General features: G+C 35.3%; 2 protein-coding genes across 4 annotated transcripts in view; one reads left to right on the top strand and one right to left on the bottom strand.

The window, feature by feature from the left end:
• Positions 1–780: 780 nt before the first annotated feature.
• LOC138328080 (SH3 domain-containing protein 19-like) lies at positions 781–14571 on the bottom strand. Its single transcript, XM_069274692.1, has 14 exons — positions 14416–14571; positions 13009–13149; positions 12300–12417; positions 10501–10601; positions 8535–10010; positions 8023–8097; positions 7593–7677; positions 7125–7183; positions 5939–6081; positions 5565–5687; positions 3347–3784; positions 2639–3020; positions 2026–2132; positions 781–1661 (listed from the first exon to the last, which is right to left on the bottom strand). The coding sequence occupies exons 1-14, from the start codon at positions 14501–14503 to the stop codon at positions 1545–1547; spliced, it is 3453 nt and encodes a 1150-aa protein (XP_069130793.1). The 5' UTR covers positions 14504–14571; the 3' UTR covers positions 781–1544.
• LOC138328078 (E3 ubiquitin-protein ligase HERC2-like) overlaps positions 14531–26232 on the top strand; it is a 96956-nt gene continuing 85254 nt past the window's right edge. For all 3 annotated transcript variants that reach the window (XM_069274689.1, XM_069274691.1, XM_069274690.1), the window contains exons 1-2: positions 14531–14636; positions 17859–17972. In XM_069274689.1, the coding sequence (XP_069130790.1) occupies positions 17898–17972 (75 nt within the window). In that variant the 5' untranslated portion in view covers positions 14531–14636; positions 17859–17897. The remainder of the gene's footprint in view (positions 14637–17858; positions 17973–26232) is intronic.

Raw genomic sequence — 26232 nt, forward strand, 5'->3', positions numbered from 1 at the left:
CGGGATATAAACACTACTGATACATGTAACATATACATTTGCTTTACACTTAGTACCGTTTGACTGGCAAGACCTAGTTGTTCGCTTATGAATTAAATATGGATATCGTGATTTTACATTGTTTTCAGACGAGCTTTGACAAAGCTCTCTCTCTCATACATGTAGGTCTTTATCAAAAACTGCTGGTCTGTGAGGATTTATGTTTGAAATAATGACAGTAAAATAATAACAAACAGTCAAACAGGTTGTTCTGAATAAAGGAAAATGGTCTTAGTCATTAGATACAGTGTAATTTGTCAAAACCAGTCCCTGTCTAATCAGGACCCAGTGTCGTCTGGCATAATTTTATGTCATTTTCCTTCCATATTTCATAATATATAAAACCTGTATAATATGGAAAAGCTAGCAATGCCGGCATAGTATGCTGGTCCCGATGACATTCGGATAAGTTACAATGTATTAGCTTTGATGCTATTTTATGAATATGCATATGTATAAAAGTTCCCTTTCTATATTATATCCTGTTTTTGTAAAAACTCCATGTTTGCATTCCAAAAGATTAATACAAAATTTTCTAAAGAATATTTCTAATATCATTAATACAGTATCTTGTTCTTTGACAGATGATAGTAATAAATCTTGATGAGAAATTAAATCAAAATATCACAGTTTTAATTTGCTCCATATCCATTTGTATCAACAGTTTAATAAAGGTAAATATTCATACAACACCCTGATGAATAATCATGAGTAAGTCTATTTACCGTATTCGACTGAATATTCATAATTCATAAAACATGCATTACCAGGTATATAAACAACACTTTCTAAACCAAAAGAAAATGATTAATAAAAAAAATAATTCTTAAGACAGTTGGATGCCATCAGTGATGGTGACACAATTACTATCACGTAATCTACATGTATGTAATCAAATCTTATTCAATTTCACAATCATGAAAAAGAAACCATTTTACAATCTATCATTTCTCACTAACCAAAGTATGTGTGACAATAAAGGCAAGAGTGGTTGTAGTGTAGGCCTTAACATTAATAAAACAACAATTAATTTTGCATAGCAGTAAGGACGAGTGTTGATTAGTAAATACAATGGCAACAATATCTAAATAATTAACATAAAGATAAAGATGGGATCTCCCATATTTACAATTAATTCTATCTCATTCTCCGCAAATACATTTCATTTCTTGTGTTTTTTCTTGGGTAGTATTATTGATAAGTTGTTAGCTTTGTCTGAAAATAAATTACTCAAAGTTTAAGTTAGATAATTAAATAAGACACATCTTTTTCTCAGAATTTGAAGATTTCAAATCCGTAATAAATACGAAAATAAACAATCAATATTTAATAACCCTGTCATTACCAATGCATTGATGGATAGTTACTCCTCATTCACCCCTACAGACATACATGAACTCTTCTAAAACTAAAACTGGAACAGCTCATTATAATATTACAGGGGTGAGTGAATTAAAATGAAAGTGAGTTTGCTGTAGATATATGTGTTTAGAGGTTCATTAAATTTAGGACTCTGGTTCAACAAATGCTGCTGGAAACATTCCACGACGACCATTGAGTTCTCCCCATCGCCAGTCAGAGGCCTCGCTGACAAAGTCGCTCAACACAACACGATCACCAACCTACAATCAACAAATATCCATACAATTTATACAAATAAAATGTTCATAGTTGTTTGCTAGAAGAAACCATAAAGTAACCTCAGGTGAAAAAGGACAAATTACACCTCCTCTATACCCAAACTTGTAAAACATCAAATCAGACAGAAGTTTTAACTAATATTCTGGTAAGGGAACTGTTGGATAAATGAAACGGTGACCTACTTTAAGTACACAAACACACTAATTTGCTGTGTTAAGTATTTCGTCAACCAATCAGAAAGCAGAATGTTAAAACCAAAGAGTATTGAGAAAGCCATTTTAGTACCAGTAGCACATAGTCTAGTACAGTAACTAACAGTAGCCCCTCTTGTATAGAGTTACGTACCTTTAGAGCAAGTTCATTTGGCTCCATTGTGTCAAAGTCATACAAAGCAATTCCAACAAGAGCTGTAAGTTTATCCTCTACTGGGGGCTTATCCGACTCGGAAACAGCTAAACAATTCAAATAGGAAGAGTTCATTATATTTCAATTTGTACATAATATATTATATGTCATATTAAGCTTGGCTTATTCTGTTTAATTTTTTATGACCTTATATAAGTCAGAGTTCCTACTTCTATGACAAACCTGTGTTATTTACATATAAGGATATACCAGATCCTAGAGTGCCCAGGCTTTTGATCTACAGGTTGAGGGCTAATGGCAAAATGACAGCAGTACACCTAGTAATTATCATTTGACCATAATGGACACTTTTCAAAATTAAAGAGTTTGTATTATATACTATTAAATGAGCATTTTTATGTGAGGTAAACTAATACAAATTTAAATATGTCAGCTTTGCATCTTTCCATTTATATTTCGACAATTAATTTTTTTTTCAAAGTTTACTCAAATGTCCTGGAATAAATTTATGTAAGTATGAAATAAAAAACAGCTAATAAAATCATGCTGTTTAAATTTATGTAAGTGTATATATAAATGCTAGACATCTTACCCTCTTCCTTTTTGACGAAGTTCAGTGGGAAAATTCCACATCTGTCATGAAGCTTGCCTCTACACCAGTCTGTTCCGATGTTCTCTAAGATCTGAATCCTGTCACCCTCAGAAAAACTCAACTCCTCATCCCCCTCCCCATTAAAGGCATGGACAGCAACACAGTACAAAGTGCCAGATAAGGGCAGGTCACTCTCATGTCCTAAGGAACTTTCCTCCTTATCAGAATTTTGGGATATCTTTTCCATATTTGGTTGAAAAGGAGGAAGATTGCTTGGAATTGAATCAATGAAACTTGCTGGGAATTGCCCCCGCTGTTCTTGACATTGTCCATATAACCAGTCGTCATTGACAAATCCGATGACCTTCACCTTATCTCCCACCTGAAACACAACAACAAAACAAACCCATTGATTCCCAATTCTCATAGATATTTCACTTAAACAGATAATGATGTATTGTGTCTAGTCAACCAAGAAGTATAACTTTACCTTAATTTCCTGCCAAAAGTGCTAATCTACTTTCAGCAAGCATTTAAGGAATTTTAATCTTGTTACCAAGTTATAAGAAAATTATTGTTTTACATTTGATGCAATTATTGAGGGAACGTTTGACAACAGACAGATAGACAGACAGAAGGACAAACTCAAACTGAACATTTCAGTAAAAGTAAGGGGTCGATAAAAGGAATAGAAATGGATTAACTTACCTTCAAAGGAAGGTCTCCTTGATCCGAACATTCAAAATCGTACATAACCGTGGAAACAGGAAGTTCACATGATGGTTCTGCTTTTGATTCGCCTGCTAAATGATCTGATAATAAAGTTTCAGAGATTTGAGGAGTAATTTGCTGTGATTCTTCAATATTTTTCAATGGAAGATCCTCAATAATTTCAACATACACTAAGGGAAACGTCCCTCTTCGTCCATTTATTTCGCCTGACGCCCACTCATCACCGATTTTTTCCAGCAAACGAATATAATCTCCTTCTTCAAACTGAAGGTCATCTTCTCCTTCCCCCTCAAAGTCAAATCGAGCACAGCACCGGGGACCTTGACCAATTGTATCCAGTTTTTGTGGAGTTTGTTCATCGTCTCCCCAGGCAGCAATAGGCTCTGCTATCTTGCCTGGACCTATGGCTGGAGACTGCAACATAACATGAAGGTTATAAATTCCTTGCCAATAAAACCAGATATCTAGAGAGGCTGAAACTCAGTGATAATGACAGTGTATTGTAGTTGAATTATTAACACTTTTCCAGTGTGGGATCAGACTCTTTCTCTTACTTGGTCTATATAAACGATTATGAGAGGTAATTATCCACAGTTATATGAAATGCAGGCAATAATTTCAAATGATTCAGGAACAGATTAAAACCAAACTACTGTAAATCAACCATCCTTCGTAGCGTCTGATTTTTCGCGATATTTCCATTTCAAAACAAGTTCACAAATATTAACATTTGAGTATTTCACGATTAAATTGGAATTCCTAGCGATCAATATAAATGCCTAAAATATTAATCTGCGTAGATATCCCTTACAGAAAGCTTAAGTGTGCAGCAATATTGCTGCAATATAGCAGCTATATTGCGGCACACTGATATGTGTGCAGCAAGTTACTGCAGTAATTGAGCAGGTTAGTGCGGCTAGCCGCTCCGTTCTGGCACTATTGCCGCACTAATACTTTGTTGCAGCTATATTGTGGCAATATTGCAGCTCTCGTGCAAGAAACTTTTCTTTAAAAACCTATGTGCAGGAATAGTGCCGCAAAATGTTCTAGAAGCATCCTACACAGAAAACTTTAGGAAGGTTGCGGCAATATTGCTGCTATATTGCGGCAGTATAACAAAGAATTATGGGTACTCCCATAATCCTTTGCAAAGGTTAAAATCAGTTGACCTTCAATTCAAACATTGATTCAAGAGGTTGTGGTGTATGAAGGACAGAGGTAATAGAAACTTCTTCCATTGGATTTATGATAAGTTACAAGTGGATGTAGTCTGATATTGTTTTTGATTTGATAAGGTTTGTTGGTGAAATTTAAGCAATGTAATTGTTTTTATTGGTTTATGGTCATTTTATGTCACAAACACTTAAATGTGCATGTATCTATAGCTTTATTTAATTTATGTGTCCTGGAACAATGATTTTCATTTGATGCTGACAAGGTAATTCTTTTTCAAGATTAAGACTAATTTCATCACCAAGTGAATTCAAAAGGTCATTGCATAATGCATGTACGAAGAATCAAAAGAATCACTCTTGTGATTTTTCAAACTTTTCTATTTATACCTTTGTACTTATTTAAATATAAACCAGGAAGCTAACGGCTATGGTGCCACAACTATGTGCGGCTTTGTTGCGGCAAACGTGTGTGCTGCTTTGGTGTGGCAAGTTTGTGCAGCTATGGTGCGGCAAGTGTGTGCGGCAAACTCATGTGCATATGAAAAGTATGTGTTGCAGCAATATTGCTGCAACTATGTGCGGCTTTATTGCGGCAAGTGTGTGCTGCTTTGGTGCGGCAAGTGTGTGCAGCTATGGTGCGGCAAGTGCATGCGGCAAACTCATTTGCATGCGAAAAGTATGTATTGCAGCAATATTGCTGCTATATTGCTGCAATATTGCTGCAACTGTGTGCCAGAGGCCTTATATTTCTGTAAGAGTATTCTATCGCAAATTTACTTTGATCGTGAAATTCGCGAAATTAAATCTTACACTTTCGTGTGCGATTTAGTTTGGTGAATTAAGTGATCCGAGTAAATTCATGAATAAACATCTACATCATTGGTATTAACTGACAATTCCATTAAAATTTTAAATCTGTGAATGTTAATCTTCGCAATTTTATTTTGAAATGGAAATCACAATATTTAGAAGCTGCGAAAGAGATTTAGTTTAAAGTATTTCTAGCCCTTGGTACAAACCTGGTTGGGTAGCGGTATAACAACTTGTATAAACTCAGAGGGGAAAATTCCTTCCTGGTCGTCAACCTTTCCTCGCATCCACGCCTCATCCAGTTGACTGACTAATAGGACTCTGTCCCCAGCCTGTGAAAGTCAGAAGTAAAAGAAAGAGTGTAAATCAGCATCAGTGATATTCATGAATATCATATTTTGTGTACCTGTATCTTTTGAATTCAAAAACATTTAAACTATTTTCATGATTTATAGCTATAGTAGAAACTTTTTTGTGGCATTTTGTTTTTATGAATTACATTTGCTCCAAAATTATTTGAAGTTAATCGTAATTATTTACAGAACTCTGAAAATCTAAGTTTCCAAAGTGTCTGATGTCACACCTTAAATACTAAGTCGCCATCATGTACTCCTTCAAAATCGTGCATTGCTACACCATGTGGCACTGCAGCCATGTAGTGATAGAGAGGGTGCCCTGGGGTGGGGCGGGGCGGGAGGCCAGGAGGTGTTGAGCTCTCTGTTAAACCTTTGAGTAAAAATAAAAACTAACTGTATATAATGTAACATGCATACACTGCATAATACAGTGAAACTTGTTTAAGCCAGATGTCAACTGGACCAGCATATTTGGTTGGTATAGCCAGGTTTCCAGACTAAACAAGCTTACAGTAAGTGTTGCAAGCAATACATGTCCCCTGCCATCAATTACATTTCCTAATCTATATGGCAAGTTATAATTATGACCAGATGTCTCATAGAAAGAATCCCAAGTTGTGTCACGTCCTTTGCCATCATTGTATAAAGTTTGAACAAATTCTGTTAATGTGTTCTCAAGTTATTGTCCGGAAACTAAAATTTGTGAAACAAATATATTTTAAGTAACAGTGGCCTTTGCAATTGACATTTTGAACCCAAATTAAATCCCAAATTGTATTCTCTCATATGGCTACCATTGTGTGAAGTTTGATCAAAATCAATCACTTCATTTGATGTATTCTCAAGTTCTCATCTGGAAACTAATCTTTTGTGAAACAATCCATTTTTTAGTAGCCTTTTGACCCTAAATTCAATTCCAAGTTCTATTGTTTCATATGCTACCATTGTGTGAAGTTTGACCAAAATCTGGAAACCACAGACAGACAGACCGGGCAAACACTATAGTCCCCCTCCATTTTAACCGGCAGGGACTAATAAATTAAGAAAATATTATGTTGGAATATACAAGGATCTGGTTTAGACAAGTTAAACTGTATATGTACAATGTACTATGTAGATATATACACCGTATAGTAGGTTATTTTTGGGAGGAAATAATTCAGCCATTTTGAAAGACAATGTAAAGGCGCTTCTAACCAGATCCCAAATATTTTGCATCTCTCGTTTTAAATAAAATTGTGAATTTAAATACTTATGAGTACTAAAAGCAGTATTGACATGACTTCTCGGACCAAGTTTTAATTTCATATAAAAAACTGTAGCATCGCTAATTATCAGTTTAGGTGTATAATACTTACTTCTACACACTTAAGTGACTTATGCATTTGTTCAAAGTGCTGATATAATACTTACTTGTACGTCTGATCGAGGCAGGCCTTGGAGGCTGCTGTTTCTCTGGTTTATCCTTGTTCCTATAAATAACATTTAAAACATATCAAATTAGGGTACACTTGTTTTCAACTTTCTTAAAGAAAGACTAAGACCAGTATGTTCTTGGTACATATAGCTGTACAGTACACATTAATTTAATTAACAATAACACATTTTTTTTGTAAATACACACACATGAAAATTAGGCAATAAAAATAGCAACTGTATTTAAATCTGTCAGCTAGATAGCATCAACATCATAGATGTCATATTTAGCAGTTGTTATGATTAATTAGTAGACCATCATCCTAGCATGTTATTTGCACAATAAAATGATCGTTGTTGCCATGGTTATCAAGAAGAAGAAAAGTCTGTTAATGGATGAAAATGGGCAAATTTGACCTTACCTGGAGTCTGTTAATGGATGAAAATGGGCAAATTTGACCTTACCTGGAGTTTGCTTTAACAGAAGATACTGCTGGAGGACGTGTTGGAGCTAAGGCCGGGGATGGTTGTCCGTCCTTCTTCTCAGTATCTAAAACAGATCATTAAATATAATCTACATCACATTCTTCAACATTAATAGTATAGTCCTTGCTTGCATTTGCTTATCACAGAGTTATCTGTCCTTGCGGGTAGGTATTGTTTGTTACATCATGTATTTGTGTGCATAATGTCATATCTAAAAAAATAAACATAGCATAATTTGAGTTCACAAAATAATGAGGTCACATTTGATACCTCCCAGCAAGGGAGAATATATTTCTGTTTGCATTAATTATGTTCCTGTGTTGATAGGAGTTTTAATACAAATCAACTAAATAATCCTATCAGTGTAGCCTCCGATATAGTTGAAGGTAATTTTTATTATAAGTCCTACCTTCAGATTCTATCTGAAGTGTCGACCTGTCTTTGGGTGTCGGAGGTGGCGGTCGTCCTACAGGAGGCTTTGATGCTGTATCAAGCAGAATACAAGAGAATCATAGAGGTTACATGTATTACACGTAATATACTGTAGTGGTTACATGTATTACACGTAATATACTGTAGTGGTTACTTGTATTACACGTAATATACTGTAGTAGTTACATGTATTACACGTAATATACTGTATTACACGTAATATACTGTAAACAAACTTTCTTTTACTAATTTTGCAATCAAAGTAAATTCACAAAAGTTCATCAAAGCAAATTAATTTCTTTCCTTGCTTATATTAAGTTTCTCTCATCAATTTTAAAATCTGCAAAAATAATTCTTCATGGATATTTTTTTTAATTGGAATTTATGAAACTTTTTCTAGAGCTTGTAGTGCCTTTTTCACTGAACAAACACTAAAGAACTTAAATTACTACTTTGAACAGTTACAAATTCACATTAAAGATAATAAACCTGCTTGTTTGGTAACTGCAAGTCTCTGATCAAAGCTCGTCGGTCGGGGTGGAGGGTGGCTTCTCTGAGGTTCATGTGGTTTATTATGAATATCCAATTGAGATTCATCATCTATGACTAGAGACTTTGGTCGAGTGTCCGCAGGTCTACTGGGTTTTGTCACACTAGGTGGAGGAGGCCGTCCTATTATCTTTGGCCTGTGAACAATATCACCATTTTTATCTTCAGCGTTAGATCTAGGTTTTGGCTTGGGCTGATCATCTGTGTTTAAATCCAGGCTATCCTCGTTCTGATCATTAGATGGTAAACTAAAACTGTGTGGAATTCCTGCAATAGACACTGGTCGCTTTTTGGGAAGCGGTGGAGCTTTATTGTTTTTATTGACTAGAAAATCATCTGTCGATGGTTTCACACGCCGCCTGACCTCAACCTCTGGACTCTTTGTTTCTTTGTTATCATCCTTAACAATACTTGTGTCATCTTCATCACCAGAGGACCGTCTGGGCTTGTGTGGTGCTCGGATTATAGTTGGCCTTTTTGTAGTCTTTGCTGCTTGAGTTGTCTGTTTAGAAGTATCTTCTATTGGTGCATGCACAGGTTCAGTAATATGTTCTGAAGATACAGCCTCCGATGAAGAAGAAACAACAGGTGTCAGGTTAGAGGACAGTGATGATGTCATGGTAGATAATGTAGTAGATGTTGTTTGAGTAGAGGAGACAGATGGTGATGTAGATGACTCCACAGGTGAAACAATGCCAGGCTTGCTGGGTTTTGGGAGGATATTGGGTTTAGGTTTGGGGGTTAATGGAGGCGGTTTGTCTCCAGCTATTTTAGGCACAATGACTTGATCATTCGTCTTAGATTCAAACTGTTTTATACTGTCAGCTATAGACATAGACTTTGGTCTTTCCCTGGCGACAGGTTTTGGTCTTAACACTGCAGCTGGCATATTTGATTTTTCCGAATCGAGAGCATTTTCATTTGAGTTATCACCCTTCTCATTATGTTTTTCACCAGCAGATGGTGCCATCACTTTTGTTTCAGACGACTCCTTAGTCACAGGAGTTTTTTTCTGAGGTCGAATTATTGTTGGACGTAGTGGCTTTTTAAATTGCGGTTTGACTGAAGTTGTGGTGTCATCAGAAGTTGCTGCCCCTGATGTGATTGTTTGCAAGTTCTGTGGTCTCAATGGCACAATATGTTCGTCCACATTTAATGTATTATCTGATGAAACAGAAGATAATTCCTTTTGAGCTGAAGGAGAAACTTTTTTATCAGACACTGATAATGAATTCCTTGCTGCTACACGTGGACGTGGTGAAGGAGGTGGTGGGTGCGTTGCTGAAGGAGGAACACGACTAGGTAACTGCTGAGGTGTTTTAATAGGTGGAGCTGGGTGATTTCCATCAGCGCCATGGTCTTCAGGTGTTTTGTCAGTACGGGGCGGTACTGCAGGCAATTTGCGTAGATTTATCTCTGAAATAAAATAAAATGATAAATATCATTTACTATAAAATAACGATGTATAATGATGGCAACAATGGTTGTAAAATCTGTGTATGACTTCCATGTATTTTCACATAAATCACTCTTTCTAAAGCTCAGGACATTGTTGCAATACAAAATCACTTTGGTGGTCAGAGTCAATATAAATATAATAACAATGTTCCCCTTCTACCTATGATGTATATAACTAAAATTTGCTCAAATCTATTAAGTACTTTATGACATCATCAATGTGTTGTAGAAATTTAAAGGAAATGTTGATAGATGACAGATCACTGATACTGCATCATGGTATAAACTCAAATTTGGTGTAAAGATTATCAGAAGTTCAGAAAATGTGAAAGGATGACAAATGGATAGATAATATTCAGGGTTGAATGTGTTTAAACATCCATGATACATAGATATGTAGTATTCTGGCAGAGATTTTCGGTCAGATGGAACCCTGTATCAATTTTACCTGGGGATGGTTTTGATTGGCTAACAACAGACGGCTTTGACTGGTCTCTGAATCCCACCTCACTCATTGGTCTTGCACAGACTATTGTAATTTCTGGACGCCTGAAATAATAACAGCTGAGTGCTTGAATTTTTATTCCAATTATTTCACTATATAGCTGGTCTTTTTTCCCTGGGATAATATTTTTGCAATTTGACTTTGCGGCACATTGCTTGGATCGGGAAAATTTGATCCATGAAATATTGAAAAATGGTTGAAAGATATCTACCCTTAAATCCATATTGCGGAAATTTAAAATCGCTTACACATGATTTTCTAATTTTTAGATCAAGTCATGAAAATTTAAAACAAAAATAACCGGCTATATGGTTTTCTGTAAAATTTTCATAAAATCTGTATGTACAATACAGAAATAACATGATGTATGCATGCTCCTATTCCACTTGATCTTAATGCCTGATATTGTAGATTTTACAGAAATACAGTGTAACTTCCCAAAACCGAACCTTCTCAAAACCGATCACCTCTAGAAACTGAACATGGATGTCATGTACAGAATGAATTCCTCTTTATTAATAGTATATAAAACTTCCCAAAACCGATCTCTCCAAATTCTGAATACGGGCCGATTTTGCGATCGGAATAGTCAAATGTAACTAAAATACACTTCTGAAAACTGGCCTTACCTGAGCGACACCGATAGATTGCATTGAGGTCTGATCAAAATATTTATATATGATTCAACACGTTAACAATACACATATCCCGACCGGGGTACTTTCTGTACCATAGTTGTCCGCGATGCCATGTCCTGATGGGGCATATGTATATTTAATCATGTGAAGGCTATACAGTTAGGTCACCACAAATACATTGTACATCCATCGGTAATTATCAATCCCGAGATGGTCTAAGGTAGTAATCAATTCCCAAGGATTTAATCATGTCTCAAACACATTGAGCTACTTTTAGATATTTAAGCGTGCGAAGCTTCGGCTACAATAATGTGCCACACGTTATTACGCCTATATATTGTTTACTGTAGCTAGATTAATAAAAAGAAATTTACTTTTGTTTGTCAAAGTTTGAACGTCTTATTCAAATCACTTACAGGTCATTTTGTTCATATACACATATTAGCTGCATAAAATCGGATAACGTAACTTATCTGTATGAAGAAGCTGAAGCCATGTATTGTTTTAGAAAATGACTATGTCATATAATGACTGGCATCGACTGATCATCATGTAATTAGACCATAAGCTTATAATTTGATTCTTGACGTAACCAGAAGCCGTATGTAGGTTAGTGCAGATGAGAACATCCCCAAGAACATTCACGCAACTAACTAACTAAACCACGTTTATAAGCGGTAACAAAGTCAAGATTGTTGAAATCCATTCCTTTTAAATGTATGTTTCTCTCTTTTGTGATAACATTCACATTAACAATCAATATCGGTCTGTTTTAACGAACACTAACCATACATGCTGTACACTAGTATAAAAAACAGCTTCAGATTGATTAAATCCAGATCGTAATGATCGGTATTCGTTTCACTTCTCCAAACCGAACCCTCTCTAAACCGGCCGAAATTATATGCACCGACCATGATCGGTTTCGGGAGGTTCCACTGTATATTTTTGTGTTTTTAAATTTTTAAATCGACCTAGAAATTAACAAATGCTTATTCTGTTTAGCAGTATTGTAGAATACCGCATTGGTTTGAAAGACAGTATACAGGAAGTGGCCAATAGCCTGTCGAATGAGGCATATGATTGATATAAATGTGAGCAAACCTTTTTGCTGTTGTTTTTTCAGCAGAATAAGAAGCAGGCCTGGAAGGGATCTTGGTCTGTTCTGACTTAGTTCTTGTACTACTCTCCTTTTTTGATTCAGGCCTGGGTACAGATGTGGCTGTAAATGTTATTATAGAGTACAAAATATTTTTAATAATTTCTGAACTTTTGTTAATTAATTTCAAATAAAAATTATTTGTACTGCAAGTTCATGTCTCAATATTTTTTTTCAAAGTTATATTTTGATTAGATTCACTACCTGTCCCTAGAATATGCAAAATATCTCTAAATTTGGCTTGATAATGTTTGTCTCTGTAAATAGTTCATGTCTAAATATTTCTTTTAAAAGTTATTTTTTGGTTAGATTCACTACCTGTCCCTTGCAAAATATTTCTAAATTTGGCTTGATAATGTTTGTCTCTGTAAATGACAGTCTGATTCCAGTGTCAAACTAGGGGAGATAACCTAGCAATAAAAATCAGCTAAAACGTTCTCATCCAAAACTTTTGAATCATCAGAGGCTAGTCTAGTATATAGTTACTCCAATTGCTTTATAATTAAGGAAGTAAGTTACGCAAAGATAAAGTAAAGCTATTATGATACTAAAATAACTTGATCAATTGAGGATAAAATCCAAGAAACAAAATTGTCCTATTGGTTTGTAATAGCTATTTTAGTAGGGAAATTCAATTAGTATTCAGTGTATTACCAGGTGGTTTAAAAGGCGGCCTTGGAGGGACTCTACCCCCTGGATCAGGAGGCTTCGGGAGTGCCCTTCCCCCTGGGATGGGTGGGGCTGGCCGCGAAGGAATCTTTTGGATGGATGAATTAGAAGGTGCTGGATCCATATCTGAAAAAAAATAAAATAATAATACAAATAAACTTTTTGTGACTCTAATGCCCATAATATAAACTCACAAATTATTTTATAGTTTCTGAAAATATTATAGAATATTATTTAAAAAAGCATTTTTGTGAGGTACAAATACAAAGTAATGACTAAATGAGACTCAAGCTTCAACTTCTTTCGGATATTTAAGAGACCCCTCTTAAGTCTATCAATTGTCAAAATATACATGCACAATACAAATAAACCATAAAGAGTAATTTCAACTGGGATTAGCCATTCAATATTTGAACAGAAACATTATTAATGGAGTAGATTGTTTTTTTGCTGATGAATGTGGGCCATCAAATAATGTAAAAGCGCCAAGCTTACATTTAAGCTTTTTTTTATTCTATCTATACATTCGATGTACTTGATGTACTAAAAACAACTACATGGAGATGTATGTAGGAGGTATAATCTTGATATGTAACTGCACACTGTATCATTAATATTATTCTTTAATAAAACTATCTTGATACAAAATAATACATGATTGATGATGTGTATGCAGGTTTAACTATTCACAGTGGAGAGTGTATACATTGTATGTTTGTGTATGTACATGATGATAACTGTAACTGTATAAGACTTTGTACAAATGTATTTTGATGCCATTTTTTGTCATTAAAATTTGAAGCTTGAAAATCAAAACAAGTCAAATACTGTGGAAAATACATGTTGTAGGACTGAAATAATGTACAGTTGATATAAATACTACATACATGTAGATTAAACTATATATACATGTATAGATCACAATTAAGGCCTGGTTGTCACTACTAGTAGTACTTTAATTCATGATTAAGGCTTGTACATAATTCGCAACTGTGTACTAACAGGTGCTTGAAGTTCTGTCTTTAAAATAAATACAAAATGTACAAATTAATATTATAAGTATCATATATTCATTGTAACAAAAATATTAATACAAGACTCTACAGATCTAAAAGAATATATATATAAATATAACGATATGATATTTAAAAAAATATTAGTATATGTATATTCAGAAACATATATAGTTGAGTGATATATTATATTATAATAAAGACACAACTTCGTGCAACTGTGATAAATTACAGTAACTTAACTGTTTACTAGGCCTAATAAGTAATACTGTAACTTGTTAACTGTACTGAAGTATGACATATAAGAATGGTTCAATTGAATCCAGATTTCGATATTGTCATGAAATATGATATCTATTTCAATATAAGAAGTGTTTACCAATGAGTGATGTAACTGACGGCGAATCAGGAGAAGGTCTCGGTGGTCTTCTGACGGGAGGCTGGGGTGGTACTCCCCCTTCCGCCATCGTCGACGGCTCTGATGACAGATGCTCGGTTTGGTATTTAGAGTTATCTCCCCATGGAATGACGAATTAACATTACAGTTATCTCCCCTTTGCCTTCTAAAACGGAAGTCGGAGAAAATCAAGTAATGATACGGTAAGTCTACACATTTATTTGCTTATAACCAAAAGCACGCTATTGTAATGCCTTACTGACTTTCATACGTACATTCGAAGTGTCATTGTTTCAAATTATTTGCCATTAAGGTACCATTCTAAGCGCGTTCTTGTCACTGACAACGTTAAACTAAATTATAAACAGATAAATATGACATTTTTTTGGAACAAACATGTTTCTGTCGCTTACTAGAGTAACAATATGTAGAGTTGTCTCATTGGCATTGTTACTGGTACATATACAGATTGGATTATAATTTTATATGAAATGATGATGCTAAGCTAATTGAACTTACTACGCTAGCCCAGGATGAAGATGCAACGTTTAGCATGATTTTGACTAGACGTCTAGTAATTTATATACAACTGTACAAATTCCTATCGAGTGCCCCGACCAGAAACCATGGGCGGTTTTTGTTTATTCAGAATAAACGGTTCGACCTGATGGACCTGCAGTTTATGATACAGGTCGATGAGGGCTCAAAACAAAATAAAATCTTCATAAACCAACAACTAATTGGTCTAACCAGTCAAACCGCATAATTCCAACGGCCCAGGTCTTCAGTATGAAAAACTAAGACTCTATTACCAGGTTGGGCACAACCCTGCATATGGATAACAGTTACCCATTTGAGTAACAGTTGCCTGTTTGCAGTAATTAATTAGTTACCCAATTGAGTAATTATGTGAAAAGGAAACGCATAGTGTTGTTTTAAAAATTATTATCAAAAAAGGGCGTCATAATTTTTAGAATGCCTTACAACTGATCAAAGACTCTATGTTTCTGTGGGTGAAATATCAGATTCTGTTGTCTAACTTTATTGTAAGATGACAATTTAGGTGCTTTCCATTGACTTCAGTGTATATATAGCTATCAGGGAAATTTAGTGCAAATGTCATCGTTGAATGAGTTTTACCTGTGTTCTATTTTTAGCACCATAGTAAGCAATGGAGGTGGTTTATTTTGTGACTTTTACCAAAATTGAGACAATGAAGTTTGTCCCATTTTGATTAATAATATACTATGTTATGTTAGTTATGGTGCCATGTCAAAATTATTACGCCATTTTTTGATAAAAAAGTTTAAAACAACTGCATGCATTTTTCTTACACAAAACTCCTCATTTGGGTAACTTATTGATTACTCAAACTGTTACTTAAATGGGTAACTGTTACCCATATGCAGGGTTGTGCCCAACCTGTTAACTGAGCCAAAGAAGCATGCTCTGTCAACTGATTAACAGAGTCTGTCTTTTAGTAACATATGCTGTACATATACACATGCACATAAACACCACACTGACCTCCTTTTGTAATATAATATATCCCAAAACCTAGCAAATCTACTTAAACACAGTTACAATTTGGATATGTACAACAGTATAAAACCAACTTTACCTCATGAAGGAAGATGATGAACCAGAACTAGATCAGCCTCCAACAATATGCATTCATATAACAAACATCTAAAGTTTTCTTTCTATTCCCACACTATTTTCCAATGGAATTTACTCCCTCAATCTGCTGCCTCAGTGGACAGAACGTTAGTGGTTGCTTTCAAAGCTTCCATCGCTGTGTCATACCTCTCTGCCAAATTCTAATTCATCTCCCATAGGTATACATATATCTATTTTTAAATCATCATCATGAAAAGCAAAACAAGCAAACAAAAATGCCATATGTACATATCCATCTAAAATCACTTTTGATGGTTTGTAATTAACAAGAAGAATACAAATTAAGAAAAAAAGACTTGAGAGTTATGGTTTCAGAGCTAATTATTACTTGTATTTACAATTTACAGACCTCAAATTCAAGCATATATAAAATACATATGAATTATCTTAATAATACAGTATCCAAAGCAATTACGATGATTGGCGTAATCCTCAGTAGTTTTGAGTTCATGGATATGGACATGTTCATAATGAATCCTGTGAAAATCCCTGGTTGGACCATTTCTGAAGTTGTGTTTGGAATCTTTAAATGTATGAAAAACAGATGAATATTGATGTTGATAATGTGCAATGCAGAGCAACATACTTTTTGCTCAGTATTAAATTCGCTCAGGTAAAATCATTGGTTTATGTATAGTCAAACTTCATCATAGTATTGTCACAATTGGCATCAAATCTAAGAGAAGCAGAAAAATTCACAGCCAGACATTATAGGGGTTTGAACTTGAGACCTTTAGAGCTACATATCGGAATGTTGGTGATTGGCCCAATCTAGAACCCTTACACGTAAGAGTTACATGTATATTTGAATCTTCTGTTACAGGGCGGTAACTATCTCACAGCAGAGTATATCTTATTGACCTGTTCAGCTATCTGATAATTGTTTATGCCAATGTTATTTCACATAAATAAGTACCCAGGTTTCTACCAATCCATAGTTAAGCTTGGACTGTGTCAATTATTTGTGAGTAGGTACCGTATTTAACCCAATAAGCCCCCCTATCTTTAAAAGCGCCCTTCTTATTTTTGAAGCCTCAAATTCATTTGAATTAAATGCAGACTGAAAACATTAACACGGTATACAAGGTTTCCCTACTGATGTCTTTTGCAAATTGATTTCTGGCTTACTTGGTAGAATAATTTTATGAATCTAAAGTACAGTCGAGATTTGTCCAAAATTGAAGTAAATAAGGAGGCGCTTAATAGAAATTAAGCGCCACCTTCTTTACTCCCAAATTTTTAAAGCGTCCTGCATGGATACTTATTGGGTCGAATATGGTAATTTGTTAGAGCAGCTATATAGCTAGGTTGCCTAACATTTGTTATACCATATTTGACCCAATTATAAGTGCCCCATCAGGGCAATTCCTAAAAGTGCCACTCCTAAATTTGAAACCTCAATTTCACTTACTTTGAATTAAATGCAGAGTGAAAATATGAAATCAATGCAAATTAATTCGATATGAAATCAATGCAAATTAATTCGATAACTAACTTTGTGCAGTAGTTTTTGTGAGAGGCTTTTCAATTTAGTTCTAATTAGTGCCCCCTTATTTTTCCATTTTTAATCACCATGGGTGCTTATTGGGTGAATATACTGTAGGTATATAAATATCTTTGTTGTTAGAATTAATTCTTAGCTATTTTCCAGTAATTTATATCACTGACATACATTGTATAGGTTTGTAGGGATTAAGTGCTGTTTGGGTGGTTACTTGTATATCACACTTATTTGAACTTTGCAGAATGACAGAGGATTTTCAACCCTCAAATTTAGAGCAGTCATGAGCTGGTCAGCAGACACACGGCTGCGACCACAGCAAAGACTGGACACAAAATGGCTCAAGACAGACATTCAGGTGAGTACTTTAAAAAGTCTTGACACGAAATGGCTCAAAACAGATATCCAGATGTAATGTAAGTTCTGGACATTAAATTGTTCAAGACGACAGACCCAGGTATGTACTGTAAGTTCTGAACAACCAGGGTCATTTAAGGACGTGCGATGTTTGTTGATGCAGGAAAGCCAGAGTACCTGGAGAAAAACAGCTGACTTGCGGTCAGTACCTGGCAACTGCTCTTCATGGAATTTGAACCTGCAACCCAGAGATGGGTGATCATGATTGTTGTAACATGTTGGGACATCTTAACCATTTGGTCATTATGGCCCTGGACAAAGCTTGCATGGTAAAAACAAACGTCCAGGGCCCGGCACCATAAAACTTTCTCAGACAGATTTTTTACTCAAGTCTATGTAAAATCATAAACTTGAGTAAAAAAACTGTCTGAAAATAGTTTTATGGTGCCGGGCCCAGGTATGTACTGTTAGATCTCGACATAAAACGGCTCATGATGGACATTCATGTATAGTATAAGATGTAGGTCCTGGACACAGTTATAGAAAAAACATTCATTGTATATTAAAACCCTGTATTGCGATATGAATGGTATCGCCATTTAGCATGCGATACACGACTCTTTGATAGTTATCAGTCACAATGGACTGACATTGATTTCTGCCTTGATTTAGGATTTTAAATGTTTTGTTGGATAATTACAATCATTTGAAGAGAGAAGACATGTAATTGTTGATAATTCCAAGAGGCCAAAAAGGCAAAATTTACTAGGATAGGGTTTTAGTGCGAGTTAAAAGTTTTGAAACTCTGTAACAACCGACACTGATTTCTGTATGAATATATAGGAGTACAGTAAAAGTGTTGTGTTGGAGATATTTGATTAAAGCTCTTATTTGTAAAGATTACCAGAGGCAAACTTTGATAGCTGTTTTCAAACAGGTCTTAAATTGTTGTACCATTAATAATAGTTCTATATATCGCTACGTATATCATTATAATTAATTTTTCTTTGTTTTCATACCAAATCTGGCTTTCTGATTGGCCAATATTTTTTTTGCATACCACTATGAAAAAAAAATCCGAGAATGGCGCGAAACCCCGACGTTATCGTGACGTCACAATAGAGACATTGACGTTGCGTATTGATTCGGAAAAAAGAGTCCCTTGAAAAACCACTGTAATGTTACATTTAAACATACTTCATTTAATCGAATAGAGTATAAAATTAATTATAAGTATTGATGTCACTATTTTTTAATTTTATCGGGGTATGAAAAGAAAAATTGTTTGCAAACTTTTGTGAGAATCCGCTACGCGGATGTACACAGTTTGCAAACAATTGTTTTTTCATACCCCGATAAAATTTAAAAAAATAGTGACATCAATGCTTAAATAATTTAACATGTTTGATCAAACTTTAAATGCAATGTTAAATCATTTTGATTTCATTTCATTTTGGATTTATGAGTTATTTCTTACTAAGATTCTTTAATTGTGATGTTTTTGTGCAGTCTTACATTGATATGATCTATCTATCTGGCATTTGATAAGTTTGAAAATCAGAATTATTAACTCTATTCATGCATATTTACATAATCAATTTATGGAATGGATTAAGGGGGGAGGGGATTATGCACAACCGTTATATTTATATTTCACTTTAATAATTAAAAATGCATATGTGCTGCTCCATAGATGAGTAGATATTGTTATTATACAGTTAAATACACTTATTACCAACATACTTACAATGAATTCCTGGTTATAACGAAGAAATTTCATTCCTCAGCAAGGTTATTATAAGATATCTGCAATATGTATATAACAAACTAATTCTGGGCTAGCTCTGGGCCAAAAATTGGATTCGCCAATTGAAATTTGCGGGTCGCGTGTTGATCTACCTGGGTATTCTATACAGGGACAATTTTAATATATCTTTTATTGTAATATATATATGAAAAATACTGGACATAATTGAATGGAAATATTTACTTAATTTTCATCACAACAGAAGTACTAAATTAAAAACAAATAGTGTCAAACCTGTTACAGTATCAGTTGAAATAATAAAATATAGATCTAATTTGAGAGAGAAAAAGTGAAAATATCTTAAAAATTTAATTCATTAAAATGTATTTATATTTACTATTAATATTTTTTTCATAATGTATTTTTTTCTCAAATTGTACACAAAAATTCTGGGAAACAAAATCCCTTCCTATTTTTTAAAAAATGATTTTTTATGAAATCCTGAAGTTGTACCGGTCCGGGCCGACTATTACAATTATCCAAAATGGCGGCCATTACGATTGCAAACTTTGTGAATGAGCTCTGTGACTTGGGGGACAGTTGTTAGGCCTATTAAACATTAAAAATGTGAGTAAATCATTTACAGTTGTAAGCTGTGTTTGTTTCTGATGTAATGCTCACTAGCTGTAATCACAAAATATATTGAAAGGCCAGGTAATTGTTTTCTAATGGTGGCCAATCGGCCGATCAACTTCAGCTGTAATACACACGTGTGACACTACCAAGCCCAGGTGGAAACAGCCCCAGACAGCTAATTAGGATCTGGGTGGTGGTCAGGGAGTGTTCACACCTCTTTTGTCTACCTAATTTTCAAGCCAGTGCCCCATTGTCTGGTGTATGGCTAGAATTGGCGAATTTCACTGTAGTGGGAGGAAAATTATGGGTTCATGAAAAATTCTTCTTTCGCCAATGCTGTATTTAAATCGCCAAATGCATTTCAAATTCGCCATTGGCGCCTATGGCGACTGACAGCGCGAGCCCTGAACTATGCTTATAACAAAATAATTGTGTTGGTCCCCTGAGGTTTGTTATAAATGTGCTTTACTGGTTATAACTGTGCTTTACTGGTTATAACTGTGCTTTACTGGTTATAACTGTGCTTTACTGGTTATAACTGTGCTTTACTGGTTATAACTGTGCTTTACTGGTTATAACTGTGCTTTACTGGTTATAACCATGCTTTACTGGTTATAACTGTGCTTTACTGGTTATAACTGTGCTTTACTGGTTATAACTGTGCTTTACTGGTTATAACTGTGCTTTACTGGTTATAACCATGCTTTACTGGTTATAACTGTGCTTTACTGGATATATATGTGCTTTCCTGGTTATAACCGTGCTTTACTGGTTATAACTGTGCTTTACTGGTTACAACTGCTTTACTGGTTATAACTGTGCTTTATTGGTTATAACCATGCTTTACTGGTTATAACTGTGCTTTCCTGGTTATAACTGTGCTTTACTGGTTATAACTGTGCTCTACTGGTTATAACTGTGCTCTACTGGTTATAACTGTGCTTTACTGGTTATAAATGTGCTTTCCTGGTTATAACCGTGCTTTACTGGTTATAACCATGCATTACTGGTTATAACTGTGCTTTACTGGTTAGCTCACCTGGTCCGAAGGACCGAGGTGAGCTTATGGGATACCGTCCGGCGTCCGTCAACAATCGACTTCTTCTCCATAACCGCTGGTCGGATTTCAACAAAATTTCACTGGTAGCATCCTGTTGGGCTACTTACTGAAAATTGTACAAATGATGGGGCTGATTCCCCGGGGGCCTGAGGGGCGGGGCCAAAAGGGGTCAATTTGGCTATTTCCATATAAACGACTTCTTCTCTGAAACCAAGCATGGGATAGCACCCATAATGCAATGGTAGCATCCTTATAGGGTGGGGATTCAAAATTGTACAAATGATGGGGCTGACCCTCCGGGGGCCTGAGGGGTGGGGTCAAATGGGGTCAATTTGGCTATTTCCATAAAACGAATTCTTCTCTGAAACTAAGCAAGAGATAGCACTCATAATGCAATGGTAGTATCGTTATAGGGTGGGGATTCAAAATTGTACAAATGATGGGGCTGACCCCTGGGGGGCCTGAGGGGCGGGGTCAAAAGGGGCCAATTTGGATATTTCCATATAAACGACTTCTTCTTAGTGTTTCCCACAGGAAAAAAAAGGGCATGGTGCTGGGTTTTGAAAAGGGCACTTTGACCGCGATAAATAACCATCAGAGGGGCACAAAGGTTATATCGACGACTTCCAATACAAGGGAAAATCTTTAAAACTGTCTTGTTGTTTATTTAATTCTGGTTCAACTTAATATCATTTAAATGCTTTAAACTCTCTGAGTTGCTAAGTAATATAAGGACATTTATTTAATTATTCTGAGTGAACAGAATGATTTTGGAAATTATAATCTGCCGATCATATGATCATGACTATAATGGATTCACAAGAAAGATCTAAATTTCATTTATATCAATTAAAAATATGGGAAAAATACAAAATGTATTCCTTTATTTCAATCCAATTACCTTTATTTTAATATATATCTTTATTGAAATATTAAAAATACTGTATTGAATTGAATAAGATAACATGTTTCATAATATTGGATATTTAGTTAAAATAATGTTCTAAATTTACAAGCACTAAATTAAGAAAATACAGATAATTGTTAGAGTACTGTAGTATTAAAAATATTTTAATTTAATCTGATAGAGAAAAAAGTTGATTTCTTTTTAATTTGATTTATTTTAATTACTTTGCAATTAATAATTTTATTATTATTAATATATATTTTCTAAAAAAAATCACATGGAAATTCTAAAAAGATAATACCGTTTTTCATTTTTAAAAACGTGAATATTAGTAAAAATCCTGAAATTCGATACCTCCGGATCTACTTTTACAATACACCCAAAATGGCGGCAATTACGATTGCAAAGCTTGTGACATCTATCAGATATAGATAGGCCTATTAAACATTAAAAACGTGAGTAAATCATTTACAATTGTAAGCAGTATTTGTTTTTGAAGTAATGCTCACTAGCTGTAGTCATAAAACTTATTGAAAGGCCAGCTGATTGTTTTCTAGGCTGCCGATCGGCTGCTTGACTTCAGCTTACGTAATACACAGACCTGAAAGTGACACCACAAGCCAAGGTGGAAATAGCCCAAGGCTGTTAGTTAGGGCCACTGGGGTGTTGGTCAGAGGGTCAGGGAGTGGTCACACCTCTTTTGTTTACTTAATTATCAAGCCACTGCCTGGTATTTTGGTAGTTTAGTAAAAGTGTACTGGGGACAAACAGGGCAGCAGGGCGTTAGGTTATAGGGGCATGGCGTCAGGTAAAAAGGGCACGGCGCGGCGCCATGCTAATCGGGGCTGTGGGAAACACTACTTCTCTGAAACTAAGCATGGTATAGCACCCATAGTGCAATGGTAGCATCGTTATAGGGTGGGGATTCAAAATTGTGCAAATGATAGGGCTGACCCCCCCCCCGGGGGCTTGAGGGGCAGGGTCAAAAGGGGTCAATTTGGCTTTTTCCATATAAATGACTTCTCTGCAACTAAGCGTGGTATAGCACCCATAATGCAATGGTAGCATCGTTATAGGGTGGGGATTCCAAATTGTGCAAATGATGGGGCTGACCCCCTGGGGGCCTGAGGGGCAGGGTCAAAAGGGGCCAATTTGGCTATTTTCATATAAACGACTTCTTCTCTGAAACTAAGCATGGTATAGCACCCATAATACAATGGTAGCATCCTTATAGTGTGGGGATTCAAAATTGTGCAAATGATAGGGCTGACCCCCGGGGCCTTAGACGGCAATAGATGCCAGGTCAAAAAGGTCAATTAGGCTACTACTTTCATATAAATTACTTTGTCTCTGAACCTATGTATTGGATAGCATATTTGTATGGTATCAATAGCATCATTGTATGGTTGTGATTCAAAATTAAACTTTGAGAGTCAATTTTGCTTATTTTTTCCAATTGTCAGAGACTCAGAGTCTTGTGATAATTACTAACAAAAAACCAGGTGAGCGATACAGGCCCTCTGGGCCTCTTGTTATAAATGTGCTTTACTGGTTATAACCATGCTTTACTGCTTATAACCATGCTTTACTGGTTATAACCATGCTTTACTGGTTATAACCATGCTTTACTGGTTATAACTGTGCTTTACTGGTTATAACCATGCTTTACTGGTTATAACCATGTGCTTTACTGGTTATAACTGTGCTTTACTGGTTATAACTGTGCTTTACTGGTTATAACTGTGCTTTACTGGTTATAACCATGCTTTACTGGTTATAACAATGCTTTACTGGTTATAACTGTGCTTTACTGGTTATAACTGTGCTTTACTGATTATAACTGTGCTTTCCTGGTTATAACTGTGCTTTACTGGTTATAACTGTGCTTTACTGGTTATAACTGTGCTTAATTGGTTATTACTGTGCTTTATTGGTTATAACTGCTTTACTGGTTATAACTGTGCTTTACTGGTTATAACTGTGCTTTACTGGTTATAACTGTGCTTTACTGGTTATAAATGTGCTTTACTGGTTATAACCATGCTTTACTGGTTAAAACTGTGCTTTACTGGTTATAACTGCTTTACTGGTTAAAACCATGCTTTACTGGTTATAACTGTGCTTTACTGGTTATAACTGTGCTTTACTTGTTATAACCGTGCTTTACTGGTTATAACTGTGCTTTACTGGCTATAATCGTGCTTTACTGGTTATAACCATGCTTTACTGGTTATAACTGTACTTTACTGGTTATAACCATGCTTTACTGGTTATAACTGTGCTTTACTGGCTATAACTGTGCTTTACTGGTTATAACTGTGCTTAATTGGTTATTTCTGTGCTTTACTGGTTATAACCATGCTTTACTGGTTATAACCATGCTTTACTGGTTATAACAATGCTTTACTGGTTATAACTGTGCTTTACTGGTTATAAGCATGCTTTACTGGTTATAACCATGCTTTACTGGTTATAACTGTGCTTTACTGGCTATAATCGTGCTTTACTGTATGTCCGGTGTAAGGCCCATGAGTCTTATGTCAAATCTATGATAGATAATAAGTAAGTTATAGACGTTTTATCTGGGAAAAGAAAAGAAAGCATTACATATATCCCATTCAGTAATTTAAAAAAAATCTCATAACTGATATATTTCCCCCTAAACCATTTCGTTTAGGGGTGTTAGGGTTGGTCAGATGGGTGGCCATGTAAATGATATTAATATCAATGGATTATAAAGTGTATTCACTTAAATGGTATTGTAGGGTCCTCTGTATAATACTGTGTACTAGCTGTCTTGGCTATTTAATCTACATGTAACACCACCTGCAGTCAGGTACATTATATCCTAAATACCATCTCATATCTGTCGAAAATTCTGCATCAGATCAAATCAAGAATACCTGTTTGAAATTTTTTTTTCTGTTTCTTTCTTTAAAATTTCAATCTTATCCATCTCCGAAGGGTATCGGAGGTATGCATTTAACGTCAGATTGGCACACGACACTATACAACAGTAGAACATGCGATGTACACCTGCTCCTATGATCCAGTCACTTTTCTCTCCCTGTAAGATCTGTATTCAAAGCTATAAAAATATTAATTACTGTAAATATTTAGATTCCGGGCAGTTTATAAGCTCATGCAGCGTTACAGACTTTCTTCCACATGTTAAGTGTTTTATACCACTGTATGGGATATGTTACACACAGTAGGAACAGTTTACACAGAGTTAATGCCACTGTATGGGATATGTTACACAGTAGGAACAGTTACACAGAGTTAATCCACTGTATGGGATATGTTACACAGTAGGAACAGATACACAGAGTTACTGCCACTGTATGGGATATGTTATAGTAGGAACAGTTACACAGAGTTAATGCCACTGTATGGGATATGTTACATAGTAGGAACAGTTACACAGAGTTACTGCCACTGTATGGGATATGTTACACAGTAGGAACAGTTACACAGAGTTAATGCCACTGTATGGGATATGTTACAAAGTAGAAACAGTTTACACAGAGTTAATGCCACTGTATGGGATATGTTACACAGTAGGAACAGTTACACAGAGTTAATGCCACTGTATGGGAAATGTTACACAGTAGGAACAGTTACTCAGAGTTAATGCACTGTATGGGATATGTTACACAGTAGGAACAGTTACACAGAGTTAATGCCACTGTATGGGTTATGTTACACAGTAGGAACAGTTACACAGAGTTAATGCCACTGTATGGGATATGTTACACAGTAGGAACAGTTACACAGAGTTAATGCCACTGTATGGGATATGTTACACATTGGGAACAGTTACACAGAGTTAATGCACTGTATGGAATGTTACACCACTGCCACTGTATGGGATATGTTACACAGTAGGAACAGTTACACAGAGTTAATGC

This window comes from Argopecten irradians, chromosome 7 (assembly GCF_041381155.1).
Source record: "Argopecten irradians isolate NY chromosome 7, Ai_NY, whole genome shotgun sequence".
Lineage (NCBI taxonomy): Eukaryota > Metazoa > Mollusca > Bivalvia > Pectinida > Pectinidae > Argopecten > Argopecten irradians.

Excerpts from the sequence above, each read along its gene's own strand:
- LOC138328080 (XM_069274692.1), bottom strand. The coding sequence starts at position 14,503 with ATGGCGGAAGGGGGAGTACCACCCCAGCCTCCCGTCAGAAGACCACCG. Across the intron at positions 10,011-10,500 it reads CCAATCAAAACCATCCCCAG|AGATAAATCTACGCAAATTG; the intron begins GTAAAATTGATA and ends ATTTTATTTCAG. Across the intron at positions 1,662-2,025 it reads CAAATGAACTTGCTCTAAAG|GTTGGTGATCGTGTTGTGTT; the intron begins GTACGTAACTCT and ends TGTTGATTGTAG.